Here is a 17764-nt window from a genome sequence, read left to right as displayed (position 1 = left end):
TTTGCCCATACTGAGTCAAGACAGTCACAGCCGGGCTGCTTCCCGTCTCCTGCAATCTCCTCACCCTTCAAAAATAGGGGGGAAATCCACATTGTATGGTTAAATAAGTACACTCCATTCTCGCACATGAGAAGACGAGTTAGGTCAAGCAGGCATGAAATGGGGTTTGCACTGCGGCATGACGCGTCACATGTACAGGACAAGGTAGGAATCACGGAACACTAAGATCCCTCGCCACCGCGTTCACATCAGTGGGTCAATGGGATCGTTAGTGACAGGAATTTGACTCAAGTTGGAGTCAGCGACAGCAAGCATCAGACACAAGCCCCTTTCACACTGACTGAAATAGCCGGCATTTTTACGCCCTTTCCCCCCCGTGCCGACGTTCTGTACAAACAGCACCAAGACAGAATGGTAGGGATGAAGCCAACTCAGCAATTGTCAGCATTTGGAGGTAGTAACAGAGGTGGGATAGTTACTGTAGATAAGGGGATGACGGAAAGGACCACAGCTGTGGAGGTTAATTTGTGTCTTAATTTTGAAAGCTTTTTTTGACACTGAATGTCTTGCGATTTTGTGAACTGATTTTTTTATTTAACATCAAATTATACTGAGTTATTGCAAAAAATTATGTGTTTTGAAATTCAGTGAAAATAAAATAAAAAATCAGTGCTGAAAAATGTGCTGCTTCAAAAAGCAAGACTTTTCCGGTAAATTAAGACTGAAGCAATCGATCCCGTGTCAAAACCAGCCAATGAGGTGTCAAGTTTCAAGTCACGTGACACGGGTCATGCAAAACAGCATAAAAAGCCAGTTTACTGGGCTACCTTGGCATAATACACCATAAGCTATGCTTCATGCAGACCAGGCACAAAAAAAGTGAGTGGGGCTTGTTTACAGAGCAAAAAAGGCTGATAGCGAGTGTCTGACGGAGGAAGATTCCTACAACAAAGTTCTGCAAAACATTGGTATTTTTTTTTACAAATAAGTAGATGTTTTTTACCCTTGGCGTTTATGTTTTGCCATGTTTGTCACATCTTTGTTGTTCTTGCTCGATTATAAAATATGTCGATCAAGTACCGTATTTTTCGGACTATAATTCGCAGTTTTTTTCATAGTTTGCCCGGGGGTGCGGCTTATACTCAGAAGCGACTTATGTGTGAAATGATTAACACATTAGCGTAAAATATCAAATAATATTATTTAGCTCATTCACGTAAGAGACTAGACGTATAAGATTTCATTGGAATTTAGCGATTAGGAGTGACAGATTGTTTGGTAAACGTATAGCATGTTCTATATGTTATAGTTATTTGAATGACTCTTACCATAATATGTTACGTTAACATACCAGGCACGTTCCCAGTTGGTTATTTATGCCTCATATAACGTACACTTATTCAGCCTGTTGTTCACTATTCTTTATTTATTTTAAATTGCCTTTCAAATGTCTATTCTTGGTGTTGGGTTTTATCAAATAGATTTCCCCAAAAAATGCGACTTATACTCCAGTGCGACTTATATATGTTTTTTTCCTTCTTTATTATGCATTTTCGGCAGGTGCGACTTATACTCCGGTGCGACTTATACTCCGAAAAATACGGTACGTGGTCTGGGAATTTGAGGTGCTACGTTAATATATTCTCAATATTCAGTGTTTTATTGTTCATAGTTAATATTGTAAATCCCACAATCTGCATGTTCATGTACATTCTAAGTGTCCTATTCAATGTGTATATTTATTAACGAAACAGACCATCTCAAAAACAGAAAATTTGTTTTTTTTTTACTGAATTATATGACATGACATGATTTTTGAAGCAGCAAATTTTTCAACACTGAATTTGTCAGCACAAATTGTTTTTACAATACATTTTTACACACTGATTTTTTAAAACTCAGATTTTTTAAATGAAATTGTCAGCATAATTTGATGTAAAAAGAATTCAGTTCAAACGTAAAAAATTCAGTTACATATTTTTAGTGTCATATAAAATAAAGCTTTCGTAATAAAAAGACGCAAATTAACCTCCATGGAGAACGGTGTGCCATGTCATACCCCGACCGCCCAGTTGTGTTGAAAGCAATTGTTATTTGATTTTCAGCTAGAAGTCACATTATTATTTACAGGGAAATCCTGCCCACGGTCAGTCAGCTCTGTGTAAAATGAAACATAAAAAAGGCGGATAAATGCCGGGCCTTCAGTCACAGCAATCCTGTAAAGTAAAGCAGCAAAAAGGCAGATGATCAAAGTCAAAAATGAGAAAGAATAGGGAGGAGGGGCTTCACAAGCTTTGGCAGCATGCCAGTTTGTTGCCCTTCTGTCCATCAATGGTGGGCGGGACGCTGATGTCGACCACGTTGTTTCCCGGGGAATCGTCGTGTGCTGATCTGTCCGATATTTGTTTCTGAGATACAATGCGGTAGATTTCTGTGGGGGAGATTTTTAGACACAAGGAAAATTGAGGAAATAACGTTTTAAAGTATAAAATAGTGTGTGTCAGACAATTTTTTTTGTTTACCGGTGAGAATGTTCTTGAATGCTTCTTCTACGTTGGTGGAGTCCAAGGCAGAGGTTTCGATGAAGGACAGCGTGTTTTTTTCTGACAAAATGACACAAGAGCGTTACACATTTGAGTATATTAGAGCGCAGTGTTGGGTTAGTTACTGAAAACCAGTAACTAGTTACAGTTACTAGTTACTTTATTTCAAAAGTAACTCAGTTACTAACTCAGTTACTTACACCAAAAAGTAATGCGTTACTGTGAAAAGTAACTATTTAGTTACTTCTTCTACTTTTTGTTTTTAAAGCTCCCATTATCATTATCATTTCAGTACTGTTATTGCACTGGAGAATAATACAATCTGTTGATCAACTTGACATACATTTGCATCACTGAACGTGCTCTACATACAACACACAAAGACAAAGATATGTTTCAAAGGGCCAATTTATTTCAGGCCAGAACAAACTGACAAAACTATTTTAAATAGCTGCAACATAACATACATAAGTAACAAACAGCATAATAACACTAACACTAACACTAACCACGTTAAACCCAGATTCCAAACTAACAAAGGTCTTAACTCATTCTCTTTCTATGCCACTTCAATATGGAATCCACTCCCAACAGGTGTAAAATAAAGGGCATCTCTATCCTCCTTCAAAACCGCACTAAAAGAACACCTCCAGGCAACTACAACCCTAAACTAACACCCTCCTTTCCACATAATACCTCTTCGGATTGTAAATAATCAAATGTAGACATTTTTTTCTTATACTTTCCGATCTCTCTCTCTCTGTGTCCACTACTTGCTATACATATCCTACCAAGTCAGCCCTACACTATTTCAATGTCCATTTCTCTGATGATGCAATTGTTGATGCTGATTGTTGATGACAGAAGTGTTGATACCAACCAAACCTAAACCCCCCCCCCCCATATCCCACATCCCGGATTGTAAATAATTCGATGTATATACTCTGATGATTATCTTGTGTGATGACTGTATTATGATGTCAGTATATATTTGATAGTATATATCTGTATCATGAATCAGTGGACGCCGACTTAAACAACTTAAAAAACTTATTGGGGTGTTACCATTTAGTGGTCAATTGTACGGAATATGTACTGTACTGTGCAATCTACTAATAAAAGTTGCAATCAATCAATCAATCAACAACATAGCTGTAAAGCTGGCTTCACCTAAGGAAGGCACACGTGACATACACAGAGCCTAACCAGGCAGATTTGAATTGTTGTTTTGGGCAGTAGACGGGATCTTTGATCCAAGACACAATTTACATTTAACTCAAATGTTATTTTCTTTGTGCTCGACAAAAGAAAAGAAGTGAGAATATCTCATACTTGCCAACCCTCCCGAATTTCAGTGCCTCTCCCCGGGACAACCATTCTCCCAAATTTCTACCGATTTCCAGCCGGACTTAAGGCACGCCCCTCCAGGTCCGTGCGGACCCGAGATAGGACAGCCTGTCGTCACGTCCGCTTGGCCAACCAAAAAGTAACCACAGAACACTATACCGTATAGTCGTATAGTGTTCTGTGGTTACTTTTTTGTTGGCCAACGGTTTACGTTGTATTGCGCACCCCCCTCCCCTCCCCAACCTCCCCTCCCCACACCCACACACACACACACGGAGAGCGCAGAGGAAGAATCAGAAGCATGTCATTGCTTCGCTGCCATAAAACACGATCAGATCCTCAGTTTCTATCTGATACTACATAAAAAATAACGTAAAATAACGCAGTAACGCATCATGTAGTAACGGTAACTGTAACTATAACTAAATATAAAAAATAACGCGTTAGATTACTAGTTACCGCCGAAACTAACGGCGTTACAGTAACGCGTTACAAAGTAACGCGTTAGTCCCAACACTGTTAGAGCGTTACACAAAAACAGCAATCAGACATCCCACACCCAAATAGGCTTACAGTGCATCTGGAGAGTATTCACAGTGCTTCACTTTTTCCACATTTGAATATGTTACAGCCTTATTCTAAAATGGAATCAAATCATTATTCACTTAAAAATTTTACAGTACTCCATAGTGGCAATGCGAAAATGTCTTTTTAAAATATTTTGCAAATGTGTTAAAAACAAAACATAAAAAATCTAATGTACGTGTGTATTCACAGCCTTTGCTCGATACTTTGTTGAAGCAATTTCAGCATCAAATCTTTTTGAATACGATGCCCCAAGCTTGGCACACCTATCTTCCATCATGTTGGATTGAAAGTGTTGGTGTTCATACAGGATGTCTCTGTATGTTGCTGCATTCATCTTTCCTTCTATCCTGACATGTCTGCCAGTTCATGCAGCTGAACACCATGCTTGCAGCATGATGCTGCAACCACCATGCTTCACTGTAGGGATGGTATTGGCCTGGTGATGAGTGGTGCCTGGTTTTCTCTAAACATGATGCCTGGCATTCACACCAAGGAGTGCCTCATCAGACCAGAATAGTTTTTTCTCACGGTCAGAGAATCTTTCAGGTGCATTTTGGCAAACTTCTATGAAGGAATGGCTTCCATCTGGTCACCATACCAAACAGGCCTGATTGGTGGATTACTGCAGAGATGGTTGTCCTTCGGGAAGGTTCTCCTCTCTCTACAGAGGAATGCTGTCGCTCTGATAGAGTGACCATCGGGTTCTTGGTCACATCTCATTTCTTAGTATTTTAAGTATCATTTTCATGAGAGGATGATGTTTTACATATTGAACCCCAAGACAACAGCAGGCCAGGAGCAGGCCTGCTAATAGCTAAGCTAGCCGCTAAACTAGCTTGAAACAACAAAAGAAATATGTGTTAAGTAAACTTTAAAAAGTGTGGATAGAACCGTGTTGCAGCAGAAAGTAAGCAAATATTAATAGGAAATTTACAAGTAGTGTTAGCATTGTCACAGCCAGGAGTACATGTACAGGGTGGGCAGATTGATGCATAAATCGCTGGTGTCGATACCTAGGTTAGTATCAGTAGATGATCGACATTAGAGTGGTTAAATCGATATTTTAATTTTTCTCAAACTCATTTTTTTATCGTTTTTTTGCTAATGCATATGAAGTGGTACGCAGCAGTGCCGACATGATTCAGTCTGTACACATTAAAGTACCAAATTTGGTACTTATTACTAATAATAACAACAATAAGAAAATAAAGTAAAATGTGCGTTGTTTAAATTAGAGATGTCCGATAATATCGGCCTGCCAATATTATCGGCCGATAAATGCGTTAAAATGTAACATCGGAAATTATCAGTATCGGGTTTTTTTTTAATGATCGGTATCCTTTTTTCTTTTTTTTTTTATTAAATCGACATAAAAAACACAAGATACACTTACAATTAGTGAACCAACCCAAAAAACCTTCCTCCCCCATTTACTCATTCACACAAAAGGGTTGTTTCTTTCTGTTATTAATATTCTGGTTCTTACATTATATATCAATATATATCAATACAGTCTGCAAGGGATACAGTCCGTAAGCACACATGATTGTGCGTGCTGCTGGTCCACTAATAGTACTAACCTTTAACAGTTAATTTTACTCATTTTCATTAATTACTAGTTTCAATGTAACTGTTTTTATATTGTTTTACTTTCTTTTTTATTCAAGAAAATGTTTTTAATTTATTTATTTTATTTTATTTTATTAATGTTTTTTAAAAGTACCTTATCTTCACCATAACTGGTTGTCCAAATTAGGCATAATAATGTGTTAATTCCACAACTGTATATATCGGTTGATATCAGTATCGGTTGATATCAGTATCGGTTGATATCGGTATCGGTAATTAAAGAGTTGGACAATATCGGAATATCGGCAAAAAGCCATTATCGGACATCCCTAGTTTATATTAATTGAAATTAAATTAAGGTTATGATAGGTGAGAGGAAGCAGTCGCGATAGTGTCTCCTTGTGGTGTTTGATAAACGTGGCTGGAATTAATCCACGTCCTTTAGTGTATAAAACACACACCACTTGATACAAATGAATTATATCTAATTGATATTTTAGCAATTATGGTCTGTAGTAGTCAGATGTCAACATTTTGAGCCATCTCATGTTTCTCATGTGTGCTGGTATGATAAAGTTCCTCGAAAATAACCTTTTTAATGCAGATCCATTTATGGCTCTATGGTTATTATCACACTCGTCCAAAGAAGCCAAAGAAAAGGCACTTAATCTTTTAGTCTAATATTAGACTAGAGACTTCCTTTTATTGTCATTCAAATTTGAACTTTACTGTACAGATAGGAACAACATTTTGTTGCATTAGCTTGTTGTAGTGCAGGATAAAAGAGCAATAAGGTGCAGATATAAATAAATAGATGACTGTACAGATATATATATTGCACTTTTGCATATGCATCCATGTTTATGGATGTATGTTATATTGTCTTTATATTCCAGCGAGTTAATCCATTTTTGGGGGGAATTGAGGGGATTATTATGATGCGTTCAAGAGTCTTACGGCCTGAGAGAAGAAGCTGTTACAGAACTTGGAGGTTATGCTACGGAAGCTGCGGAACCTCTTTCTAGAGTCCAGAGTCCATATGATGATGGTTTGGACTATAAATTGTGTTTGATTCCTTTCCCCAACCTTCAAGACTATTTCGGTTAAATTCCAACATTCAACATTAGCGGCTCCAATGTATTTTTGTTTGTGATGGTTTATTTATCCAACGACCAAATGAGGAAAATGTTAGACAGTTTAGGTAAAACCTCCCATTGATGGTACAGTTAAAAAAAAGTAGGAATTTACCCGAAAAGGCCCGAGCCTCGTCAGTGGGCACGGCCCTGAGGTGCCGTAGGTCGCTTTTGTTGCCGACCAGCATTATAACAATGTTGTTGTCGGCGTGGTCCCTCAGCTCCTTCAGCCAGCGCTCCACGCTCTCATACGTCAGGTGTTTGGCGATGTCGTACACCAGCAGTGCCCCGACCGCGCCGCGATAATACCTGATAGAGATAAAACAAATAGAAAAAACAGATTGTAGCTTATTGAAGCGACCTGGCAGCTTTGGTTGTGTTAAATGTTTGTAATTCCAGACTGTCTGTGAGGCCATGAACGTGTACAAGCTGAGTCTTGACTGGTGATTGCAGAATGGTGCGCAAACAAGGGTGTGTGTGGTTGCGGGTTGGAGAAGACTGCTGCATGCTGAGATGACAGTTTAAGTGACTGTTAGCAACCTTTGCGCAAAAGCCTAGACCAGGGGTGCCCACACTTTTTCTGCATGCGAGCTACTTTTCAATTGATCAAGTCATGGGGATCTACCTCATTCATATATATAATTTAGATTTACTTATTTATGAAAGATATGTTTTTGTTAACAAGTTAAAGGTGTTTAATGATAAAGCAAGCATGTTTAACACATATAGTTAATATTGTTAATAAGTTAAAGGCCTACTGAAACCCACTACTACCGACCACGCAGTCTGATAGTTTATATATCAATGATGAAATCTTAACATTGCAACACATGCCAATACGGCATGCAGCTTACTAAACTGCAATTTTAAATTTCGCGCGAAATATCCTGCTGAAAACGTCTCGGTATGATGACGCCTGCGCGTGACGTCACGGATTGTAGAGGACATTTTGGGCCAGCATGGTGGCCAGCTATTAAGTCGTCTGTTTTCATCGCAAAATCTGTGTTGGTGAATCTTTTGCAATTTGTTCAATGAACAATGGAGACAGCAAAGAAGAAAGCTGTAGGTGGGAAGCGGTGTATTGCGGCAGGTGTTGTGCCGGATAACGCACCCCCGCCGTAGAATGCACCCCTCGACTGTTGTGCCGGTTAACACAGCCGGTGTTTCATTGTTTACATTCCCGGAAGATGACAGTCAAGCTTTACCATTGGCCTGTGGAGAACTGGGACAACAGAGACTCTTACCAGGAGGACTTTGAGTTGGATGCGCAGACGCGGTACCGTGAGTACGCATGCAGCTGCGGCTTCCAAACATTTGATCGCTTGCCCGTACGTGCATGCCGCTATGTGCATGTCACGTACGTAACTTTGGGGACTTTGGGGAAATATATGTGCTGTATGAACTTTGGGGAGGTGATGTTGAGTGTGTTGTGCAGGTGTTTGAGTTGTATTGGAGGGTTATATGGACGGGAGGGGGGAGGTGTTTGTTATGCGGGATTAATTTGTGGCATATTAAATATAAGCCTGGTTGTGTTGTGGCTAATAGAGTAGATATATGTATTGTGTTTATTTACTGTTTTAGTCATTCCCACCTGAATATCAGGTCCCACCCGCCTCTCACAGCATCTTCCCTATCTGAATCGCTCCCACTGCCCTCTAGTCCTTCACTCTCACTTTCCTCATCCACAAATCTTTCATCCTCGCTCAAATTAATGGGGAAATCGTCGCTTTCTCGGTCCGAGTCGCTCTCGCTGCTGGTGGCCATAATTGTAAACAATGTGCAGATGCGAGGAGCTCCAAAACCTGTGACGTCACGCTACTCGTCTGCTACTTCCGGTACAGGCAAGGCTTTTTTATCAGCGACCAAAAGTTGCGAACTTTATCGTCGATGTTCTCTACTAAATCCTTTCAGCAAAAATATGGCAATATCGCGAAATGATCAAGTATGACACATAGAATGGACCTGCTATCCCCCTTTAAATAAGAAAATCGCATTTCAGTAGGCCTTTAAAGGTGTTTAATGATAATACAAGCATGTTTAACACATATAGTTAATAAGTTAAAGGTGTTTAATGATAATACAAGCATGTTTAACACATATACCGTAGTTAATATTGTTAACAAGTTAAAGGTGCTTAATGATAATGCAAGCATGTTTAACACATATAGTTAATATTGTTAACAAGTTAAAGGTGTTTAATGATAATGCAAGCATGTTTAACACATATAGTTAATATTGTTAACAAGTTAAAGGTGTTTAAAGATAATGCAAGCATGTTTAACACATATAGTTAATATGTTAAAGGTGTTTAATGATAATACAAGCATGTTTAACACATATAGATTTCTTTCTTTCATGAAGACAAGAATATAAGTTGGTGTATTACCTGATTCTGATGACTTGCATTGATAGGAATCAGACAGTAGTGCTGATAAAGTCCGTATTTTCAAATGGAGGAGAAAAAAAGTCCTCCTTTCTGTCCAATACCACATGAAAGTGGTTGGTTTTTGGCATCTTATTTGTCCATCTTCCGTACTCCTTTTTATACACTTTACAAGAAATACATTGGCGGCAAACTCCGTAGCTTGCTAGCTTGTGCACGCCAGCTTTCTGAGACTCTTATTTTGTTAGCGCAGGCAGGATGAAGAAGAGCTTTTATTGTGCAACTGTGCAGTCGGTCTTTGGAGTTTTGACGGCAGGTACGGCGCGAGAGTCTGTTGTAATAAAAAGTGTTTCTCGCCTTCCTGTCGGTAATTTTTTCTTAATAATGAACTGGCAGCAGCCAGCGTCATCTCAGAAGACCCTCAGGTGCCGTGAATGTCAATCGAGTGACGAAAGTGACGTCATTGTGAAGATTTATAATCGCTAATTTTTAGGACTATTTTTTTAATGCCTGGCTGGCGATCGACTGACACACCCTCCGCGATCGACCGGTAGCTCGCAATTTTTAGAGCAGACGAGCAATTTATATTCAACATAAACAGTAATTGTGAAAAATATAGATATTTTTTAAAATATAGTTTGTTAAACACCTAATCAGTCCCTCCAGGAATTCCCAATTTCGTGATCGCTCCAATTCACGCAAATTCAACCAATCCCCACAAATTATGCGTGGCTTTGCAAATATGTATGATACCTGCAGCCCACCCCGCAAACAATTTCAAAAAAATCCCACTTAATACTGGAGGGACTGACTAATGATAACATAAGTTAGCTGGTAAGTTCTAGTTATAATTTTTGGTTTCAAAATTTAAGTTGTAAACAGCCTCTTTAAGTCTGCAGATGCTATTTTGGCACGGATGCAGCTGACTAGTAGACAGTCTATGGATGTGACGATTAATCGATTTGTGCTCCGCAAGTTTGCTTTCTAGAAGATAGGGATCGATCCAACTGAGTTTTAAAAGGAAATCGATCGCTTTTATCAATACTAGGAAAAGAAAAACATTGGATTTAGGAAGGGCAAACTTTATATGAAGTTTAACACTTTTCATGATAAGGACGTTAAAGGTTGTTCAAGTCTGTCTGCCCGTCTGTGGCGTCATCGCCATCAGTCGGCAAAACAAGAATGGCGGAAAACTATGGTGGCTGACAAAGATCACAAAAAATGCAAACGCCACAAGACATACCATAAATTACAACACAACAACTTTCAGCTACAGAACAATTGCAAAAGCCACAACGAAAACCAACGCACAACACAATAATATAAAGTCGCAACACAAATTTTAACTAAGGATGTGACCGAGAGGATGGAAGTGACAGCAGAGCAAATTACGGCATTGCACTAACTTCATGTACAAGTCGGTGAGTCGCCGAAACTTGTTCGCTGTCACTTCTATTCTGTCTTTGTATTGTTGCGTTTTAGCTTATAGTTGTTGGTTTGTGACTTTTCTCTACTATTGTAGGTGTTTATTAAAATGAGAGTAGTACCAGGTCAGACCACCGCTCATTCAATCTGAGGAGATATGGTTGCACTTATTTTTTTCAAATTAATACATTTTGTATATAAATTGGTTGGGGGTTTTTTTTATAAAAAGTTACTGAATCGATTTCAACTCTCTTAATTGTTGCGGATTGTATCGTTCTAAAAAAATATTGTCGTCCCTGAATCGTATTGGCAACAACAAATTCTGAATTGAATCAAGTCGATAAAACGAATCCTAGGACACATCATATATGGTTGCACTTAATTTTATAAAATTGATCTCTTTTGTATTTGTATTATTTCTATTTAAAAAGACATTAGTAAAAGTAGGAGGTAAACCTATTGTTAATTGAACCTGAAGAGATTTTGGTTGCACTTTTTTTTTTGTTATTAATATTGTATTTTATGTTGGACAAAGCAAAATGAAAAGTATCAGGTAAATTTCCTGTGAAAAAGTTGGTTACTGTACTATAATTGAACATTTCTTAAATATTCCAAAAACAAGAACAGAAAGTGTTTCCTCCTGTTAATTCAACCTAAAGCGTTGGTTGCACTTTATTCAAATAAGATGTGAATGCCTTAACCATTAATTGTTGTTTATTTACTTGTGTGTATCCTAGGGCTGGGCGATTTATCGAGTTTGTAAGATATATCGATATATTTTAAACAAGATATGAATAAAGAAAATATCGTAATATCGATATAATTTATTTCACGTTAAAATTACCAAACGCTGCTTAATTGTTGTGTTCCTGGTTCTCCCCCGCTCCTCCTCCATGGGCTACTAAACCCCTCCCCTTCCTCCTTCCTTTACTATAATGAGTCACCATTGGTTAGGGACAGGCCAATCAGAGGCAAGATAGGGCGGATCATCGAACCAGGAAGGGGAATCACAAAGTGCCTGCCTGCAAATGATTTTTTGTATCTGAGTTTGATACATTTTGTATTATTTGCACAGCTATGTTATTTATTTTACATAGAAATAATATTTTTCTATTTCATTTATGTTATGTAATTCTGTACTAGTTCAACAGTTTATTTTCTGTGCTGTTAATACCCATCTTGACTAACTGAGTTAATAAAAAGTGTCACTGACTGTTTACAGTACAGTTGTCATTCACTTCAATTTCACTGAATATCGCTCAAAAATTAATATCTTTATATGTATACTTTCACCAAAAAATATATTGAGATATATAGCGAATATCAAGTTTAAGTAAAAATATATCAAGATAAACTTTTTCGTCCATATCGCCCAGCTCTAGTGTATCCATAACCTATTTATACCTAATTCCCTTACAATAAATAAGTGGAATATAGATAACTTCACATGCAGCGTCCAGTATCTTGTATTTATTTTACAGTTAAATTGGTAGGGGTTTTTTTTTGATAAAAAGTTACTAAATTGATTTTAACTCACTTAATTGTTTCGGATTCGAACGAGTTTCCACACAAACATATTAAGTAGCCGCCTAAGCTAAAGTCTTAACAAGCTGCTCTGCTTTCTGCCTCTGTCTCCTACACAGCACCCAGCATTGTCCCACCCACACAACCATCTGATTGGTTACAAACAGAGAGGTTACAGCCAATCAGCAGTATTCAGAGCGCATGTACCGGTAGTCATTGCTTCTGCGGTGGGGTTAGCAAATAGGTGTTTAGCAGGTGAGCATCAGGCAGTGGACTCTCTCCAAATTAAAATAAACACCTCCCAGTCAACTACTAGTAACATCACTATGAGCCCGTTGACCATCTAGAAACAAACTGCAGCTCAGTTCGCTCGCAGTCCTGGCTTGAGGTGAAGGCTAATTAGCTTTTAGCGTAACGTTAGCTCATTTTGCGGTGTGTGTGTGTGTTAGCTCATTGTGCGGTGTGTGTGTGTGTGTGTGCGTGTGTGTGTTACAGGGCAGCAAAGCCCTGTCTGTCTGTTATTTCACTTTACCTTTTTCTGTGTTGATTGAGCTGTGTTGAAGCAGCAAAAAAGGACATTATGTTAAATGAAGAGTTTCTGTCTCTGATAGTTGATATAATAATGTAACTGCATCATTAAGTCTACATGAACTCCATGGTGTTCAGGGATGAATAGTCTCTCCTGTTGCTATTGTACTATTTTTTCAGCTATAGTTACATTAATCATTAGTAATGCAGCAGCCTAGTTTTGAATGGCAGGGTCCCTGCTATCACATGTTGATAAAAATATAACATTTACATAATAAAAATCAACTACAGGCTTCCCAAATGCTGTAATAAATTAAGCATGATGAGTTGACTTGAAACTGTTTAATGTTGCACTTTTTATATGTAGAAGAAAAGTTTTGTAATTTTTTTTAATCTGATCAACAACTTGAGGCAGTTTAATGTTGATTAACGTGGGCAGAATTATTATAGTGTTCCCCATGTTAAAAGGATAAATAAATAACCAAAAAATTTATATTTTGTTGTTTTCTTACTGTACCGAAAATGAACCGAACCGTGACCTCTAAACCAACGTACGTACTGAACCGATATTTTTGTGTACCGTTACACCCCTAATATATATATATATATATATATATATATATACATATACATACATATACATACATATGTATATATATACATACATATGTATATATATATACATATATATACATACATGCATATATATATATATATATATATATATATATATATATATATATATATTATATATACATATATATTATATATATATATATATTACATATACATATATATTATATATATATACATATATTATATATATATATATATATTAATATATATTATATATATACATATATTATATATATACATATATATATATATATATATATATATATATATATATGTATGTATATATATATATATATTTTTTTTTTCCTATTTACCTCCATATGTCTTACTTGTATTTTATTCTTTATTTCTGCACATGGTTGTTACTATTTTAAAAGTTGTATTATTTTTATTTTCCAACGTTCCTCAGATGAGCCATCTGTCTCAGGGGTTATCGGCCGTGCTTGTGGGGGCGCTTTTGTGTCAGCGTCCTGGTGACCATGGTCTGATGACCTCCTGGTGCAGGGGCCGTATTTATCAAGCGTCTTAGGATTACTTCTAAGAAGTCTGCTAAGAGTTGACTTATGATTAAAGAAATTCTTCGCTGAAAGCTGCACTTAAAAGTTAGTTATCAAGCGTCTTACTCACACTTTCAGCGAAGTGTAGGACTGAATCTTAAGTGTCACACTCAGAGCTGAATTACGACATTACTATGTGCCGTAAACGGAATTTTAGGTAACGGAATTTCTGTGTCCATAGAAATGACCAATCACGGAAGGGAATCCCTTGTCTAAGAATAAAGAAATATCTTAGAAATATTTAAGTGGACAATGAGAGTGTGTATTTTGACAATAAACTACAAAATAATACAAAACAAACAAACAATATTGGCAATGAATCAAAAATAAATGTTTCCTTTTCTTTCCAATTCATTTTCCCAGTGGCGAGATATCGAAGCATTGTGATGACCTTTAGTTCTGCTGTGAAAGCTCTGCTGTGTGATGTTGCTGATGAGATGACGCCCTTATTAAATCTGTGACAAAAAGAATACCCGCTCTGTCTAAACGATACCGTTTGATCAGCTGCTCGTGATCAAACAAAGCCAGGACATCCTTCCGCTCCCTGAACGTTCGCGCACGTCTCTCTTGCCTCAGTGCCATCCCCCGCTGGCAACTCCTAACCACTTAGGACACCTCTGAACGTCTCTTAAATATCGTGGAGAGTAGGAGTGATTCTTAGACTTAAGAGAGTTGATAAATAACTTTTATTGTTAAGTTTGAGAGTAGGACTAAATTTCGCAAATTCTCAGGACTTAAGTGTAAAATGGCCCTCTAAGACGCTTGATAAATACGGCCCCTGATGGCTCCTGTGATAGTATTTACTCACATGTCTCCTCTGTACTCAGCCATGCAATCATTTGTCCATATAGTTGCATACGTGTGTATGTTGTGTGTGTGTGTTTGGTATCTGTGTCCGTGCGTAAGCATGTGATAATGGGGGATATGGGTCACCGGGGTATTGTTTTTAACTTGATAAAGCACTTTGGATTGCATTTGCATTACATTTGCACACAAACTCACGCCGAGGTGATGGCTCTGTAGCGCTCCTGTCCGGCGGTGTCCCAAATTTGAGCCTTGATGGTCTTGCCGTCCACCTGCAAACTGCGGGTGGCGAACTCCACCCCGATGGTGCTCTTGCTCTCCAGGTTGAACTCATTTCTCGTGAAACGGGACAGAAGGTTACTCTTCCCCACCCCGGAGTCTCCTATAAGCACAACTAATCGGAAAACAAACAAACAGAGAAACAGCAGCCATGTTAGCTACCTACTTTATTAGTGAAGTGAATTATACATACATGTAGTCTTGGACTTAAGATTGGTCACATCTAGTCTTAGACTTAGATTGGTCACATCTAGTCTTAGACTTAGATTAGTCACATCTTGTTTTAGACTTAGATTGGACACATTTAGTCTTAGACTTAGTTGGACACATCTAGTCTTAGACTTAGTTGGACACATCTAGTCTTAGACTTAGATTGGACGCATCTAGTCTTAGACTTAGATTGGTCACATCTAGTCTTAGACTTAGATTGGTCACACCTAGTCTTAGACTTAGATTGGTCACACCTAGTCTTAGACTTAGATTGGTCACATCTAGTCTTATACTTAGATTGGCCATATCTAGTCTTATACTTAGATTGGTCACATCTAGTCTTGGACTTTGATTGGTCACATCGAGTCTTAGACTCGTATTGGTAACATCTAATCTTAGACACAGATTGGTCACATCTAGTCTTAGACTTAGATTGGTCACACCTAGTCTTAGACTTAGATTGGCCACATCTAGTCTTATACTTAGATTGGTCACATCTAGTCTTGGACTTTGATTGGTCACATCGAGTCTTAGACTCGTATTGGTAACATCTAGTCTTAGACACAGATTGGTCACATCTAGTCTTAGACTTAGATTGGTCCAATCTAATCTTGGAGTTGGATTGGTCACGTCTAGTCTTAGACTTAGATTGGTCACATCTAGTCTTAGACTTGGATTGGTCACATCTAGTGTTGGACACAGATTGGTCACATCTAGTCTTGGACTTAGATTGGTCACATCTAGTCTTGGACTTGGATTGGTCACATCTAGTCTTAGACACAGATTGGTCACATCTAGTCTTAGACTTAGACTGGTCACATCTAGTCTTAGATTTAGATTAGTCACATCTAGTCTTGGACTTGGATTGGTCACATCTAGTTTTAAACTTAGTTTGGTCACATCTAGTGTTAGACACAGATTAGTCACATCCAGTCTTGGACTTGGATTGGTCACATCTAGTCTTAGACTTAGATTGGTCACATCTAGTGTTAGACACAGATTGGTCACGTCTAGTCTTGGACTTAGATTGGTCATATCTAGTCTTAGACTTCGATTGGTCACATCTAGATTGGTCACATCGAGTCTTAGACTTAGATTGGTCACCTCTAGTGTTAGACACAGATTGGTCACATCTTGTCTTAGACTTAGATTAGTCACATCCAGTCTTGGACTTGGATTGGTCACATCTAGTCTTAGACTTAGATTGGTCACATCTAGTGTTAGACACAGATTGGTCACGTCTAGTCTTGGACTTAGATTGGTCATATCTAGTCTTAGACTTGGATTGGTCACATCTAGATTGGTCACATCGAGTCTTAGACTTAGATTGGTCACATCTAGTCTTAGACTACATTTATATAGTGCTTTTCTCTAGTGACTCAAAGCACGTTTACATAGACTAGGATGGCGGAAGCGGGGGTCGAACCTGGAACCCTCAAGTTGCTGGCACAGCCACTTTACCAACCGACCTACCGCCCCATTAGCTTGTTTACCTTTCGGTAGCATGCTAATTCACTAGCGTTATACGCAAATACTGTATTAGGAACAGGGTTAAAGGTAGCTATATTTACAGTATAACGTGAGAATATTGAATTGATAATAACTTACAACATGTCTTACTTTTAACGTTTCGAACAACTTCGGTATTTTCCCAAAGGAGCTAACATTAGCATTAATGTTGGATTTACTTATTTGACCATTTTCTACTCCTGCCAACGAGTTTATAAGGACCGGAAGCACATGTTATCGTTCACCCACACTTACCTTTAAATAAATAATCGTATTCATCATCTCGAGTTCCCATTTTGTTAGTGTAATGTTACTTTAGAGATATTTCCCAACAAGGACAGTGTAATCGCCTCCTCCAGTGAGCTGCCTTAGGGAACTAAGTGCGTCACTGCACGTGATGTTACTTTTCGTCCAATGAGAAGCTTTGTACATTTGATTGACAGCAATGCTGGCGAATCGGCTGCTCGCAAACCAGTCACGGGACAAATCCATGGGAAGTATCCATAGCGGTGGCTGCAATTTGACTTCCTGTTTCAACTTGTGGGCTGAGCGACTACTATTTTGTTTTTCATCTTTTAATGTAGTTTTTAATTTTTTATTCGTATTTTTAAGAGCTTGTAATTCAATATGTTTTATCATTGTCTTGTGTAATAATTTGATATTTTAATAATTTTAGTATAAAAACCTCCATCCATCCATCCATCTTCTTCCGCTTATCCGAGGTCGGGT

General features: G+C 38.0%; 1 protein-coding gene across 1 annotated transcript in view; it reads right to left on the bottom strand.

Annotated features, from left to right (window-relative positions):
• Positions 1-17424, bottom strand: part of LOC133617703 (ras-related protein Rab-11B-like) — a 17865-nt gene extending 441 nt beyond the window's left edge. Inside the window, exons 1-5 of the mRNA XM_061977864.1 lie at positions 17291-17424; positions 15236-15431; positions 7296-7489; positions 2523-2603; positions 1-2431 (exon numbers count right to left, since the gene is read on the bottom strand). The exon at positions 1-2431 is cut by the window's left edge and continues 441 nt beyond it. Of these exons, the coding sequence (XP_061833848.1) occupies positions 2286-2431; positions 2523-2603; positions 7296-7489; positions 15236-15431; positions 17291-17330 (657 nt within the window). The 5' untranslated portion in view covers positions 17331-17424 and the 3' untranslated portion in view covers positions 1-2285. The remainder of the gene's footprint in view (positions 2432-2522; positions 2604-7295; positions 7490-15235; positions 15432-17290) is intronic.
• Positions 17425-17764: the final 340 nt, after the last annotated feature.

Source organism: Nerophis lumbriciformis, linkage group LG18, assembly GCF_033978685.3.
Source record: "Nerophis lumbriciformis linkage group LG18, RoL_Nlum_v2.1, whole genome shotgun sequence".
In the NCBI taxonomy this organism is placed as follows: domain Eukaryota; kingdom Metazoa; phylum Chordata; class Actinopteri; order Syngnathiformes; family Syngnathidae; genus Nerophis; species Nerophis lumbriciformis.
The sequence above is the reverse complement of the archived record's forward strand: the minus strand, read 5'-3'. Positions and strand labels throughout refer to the sequence as shown.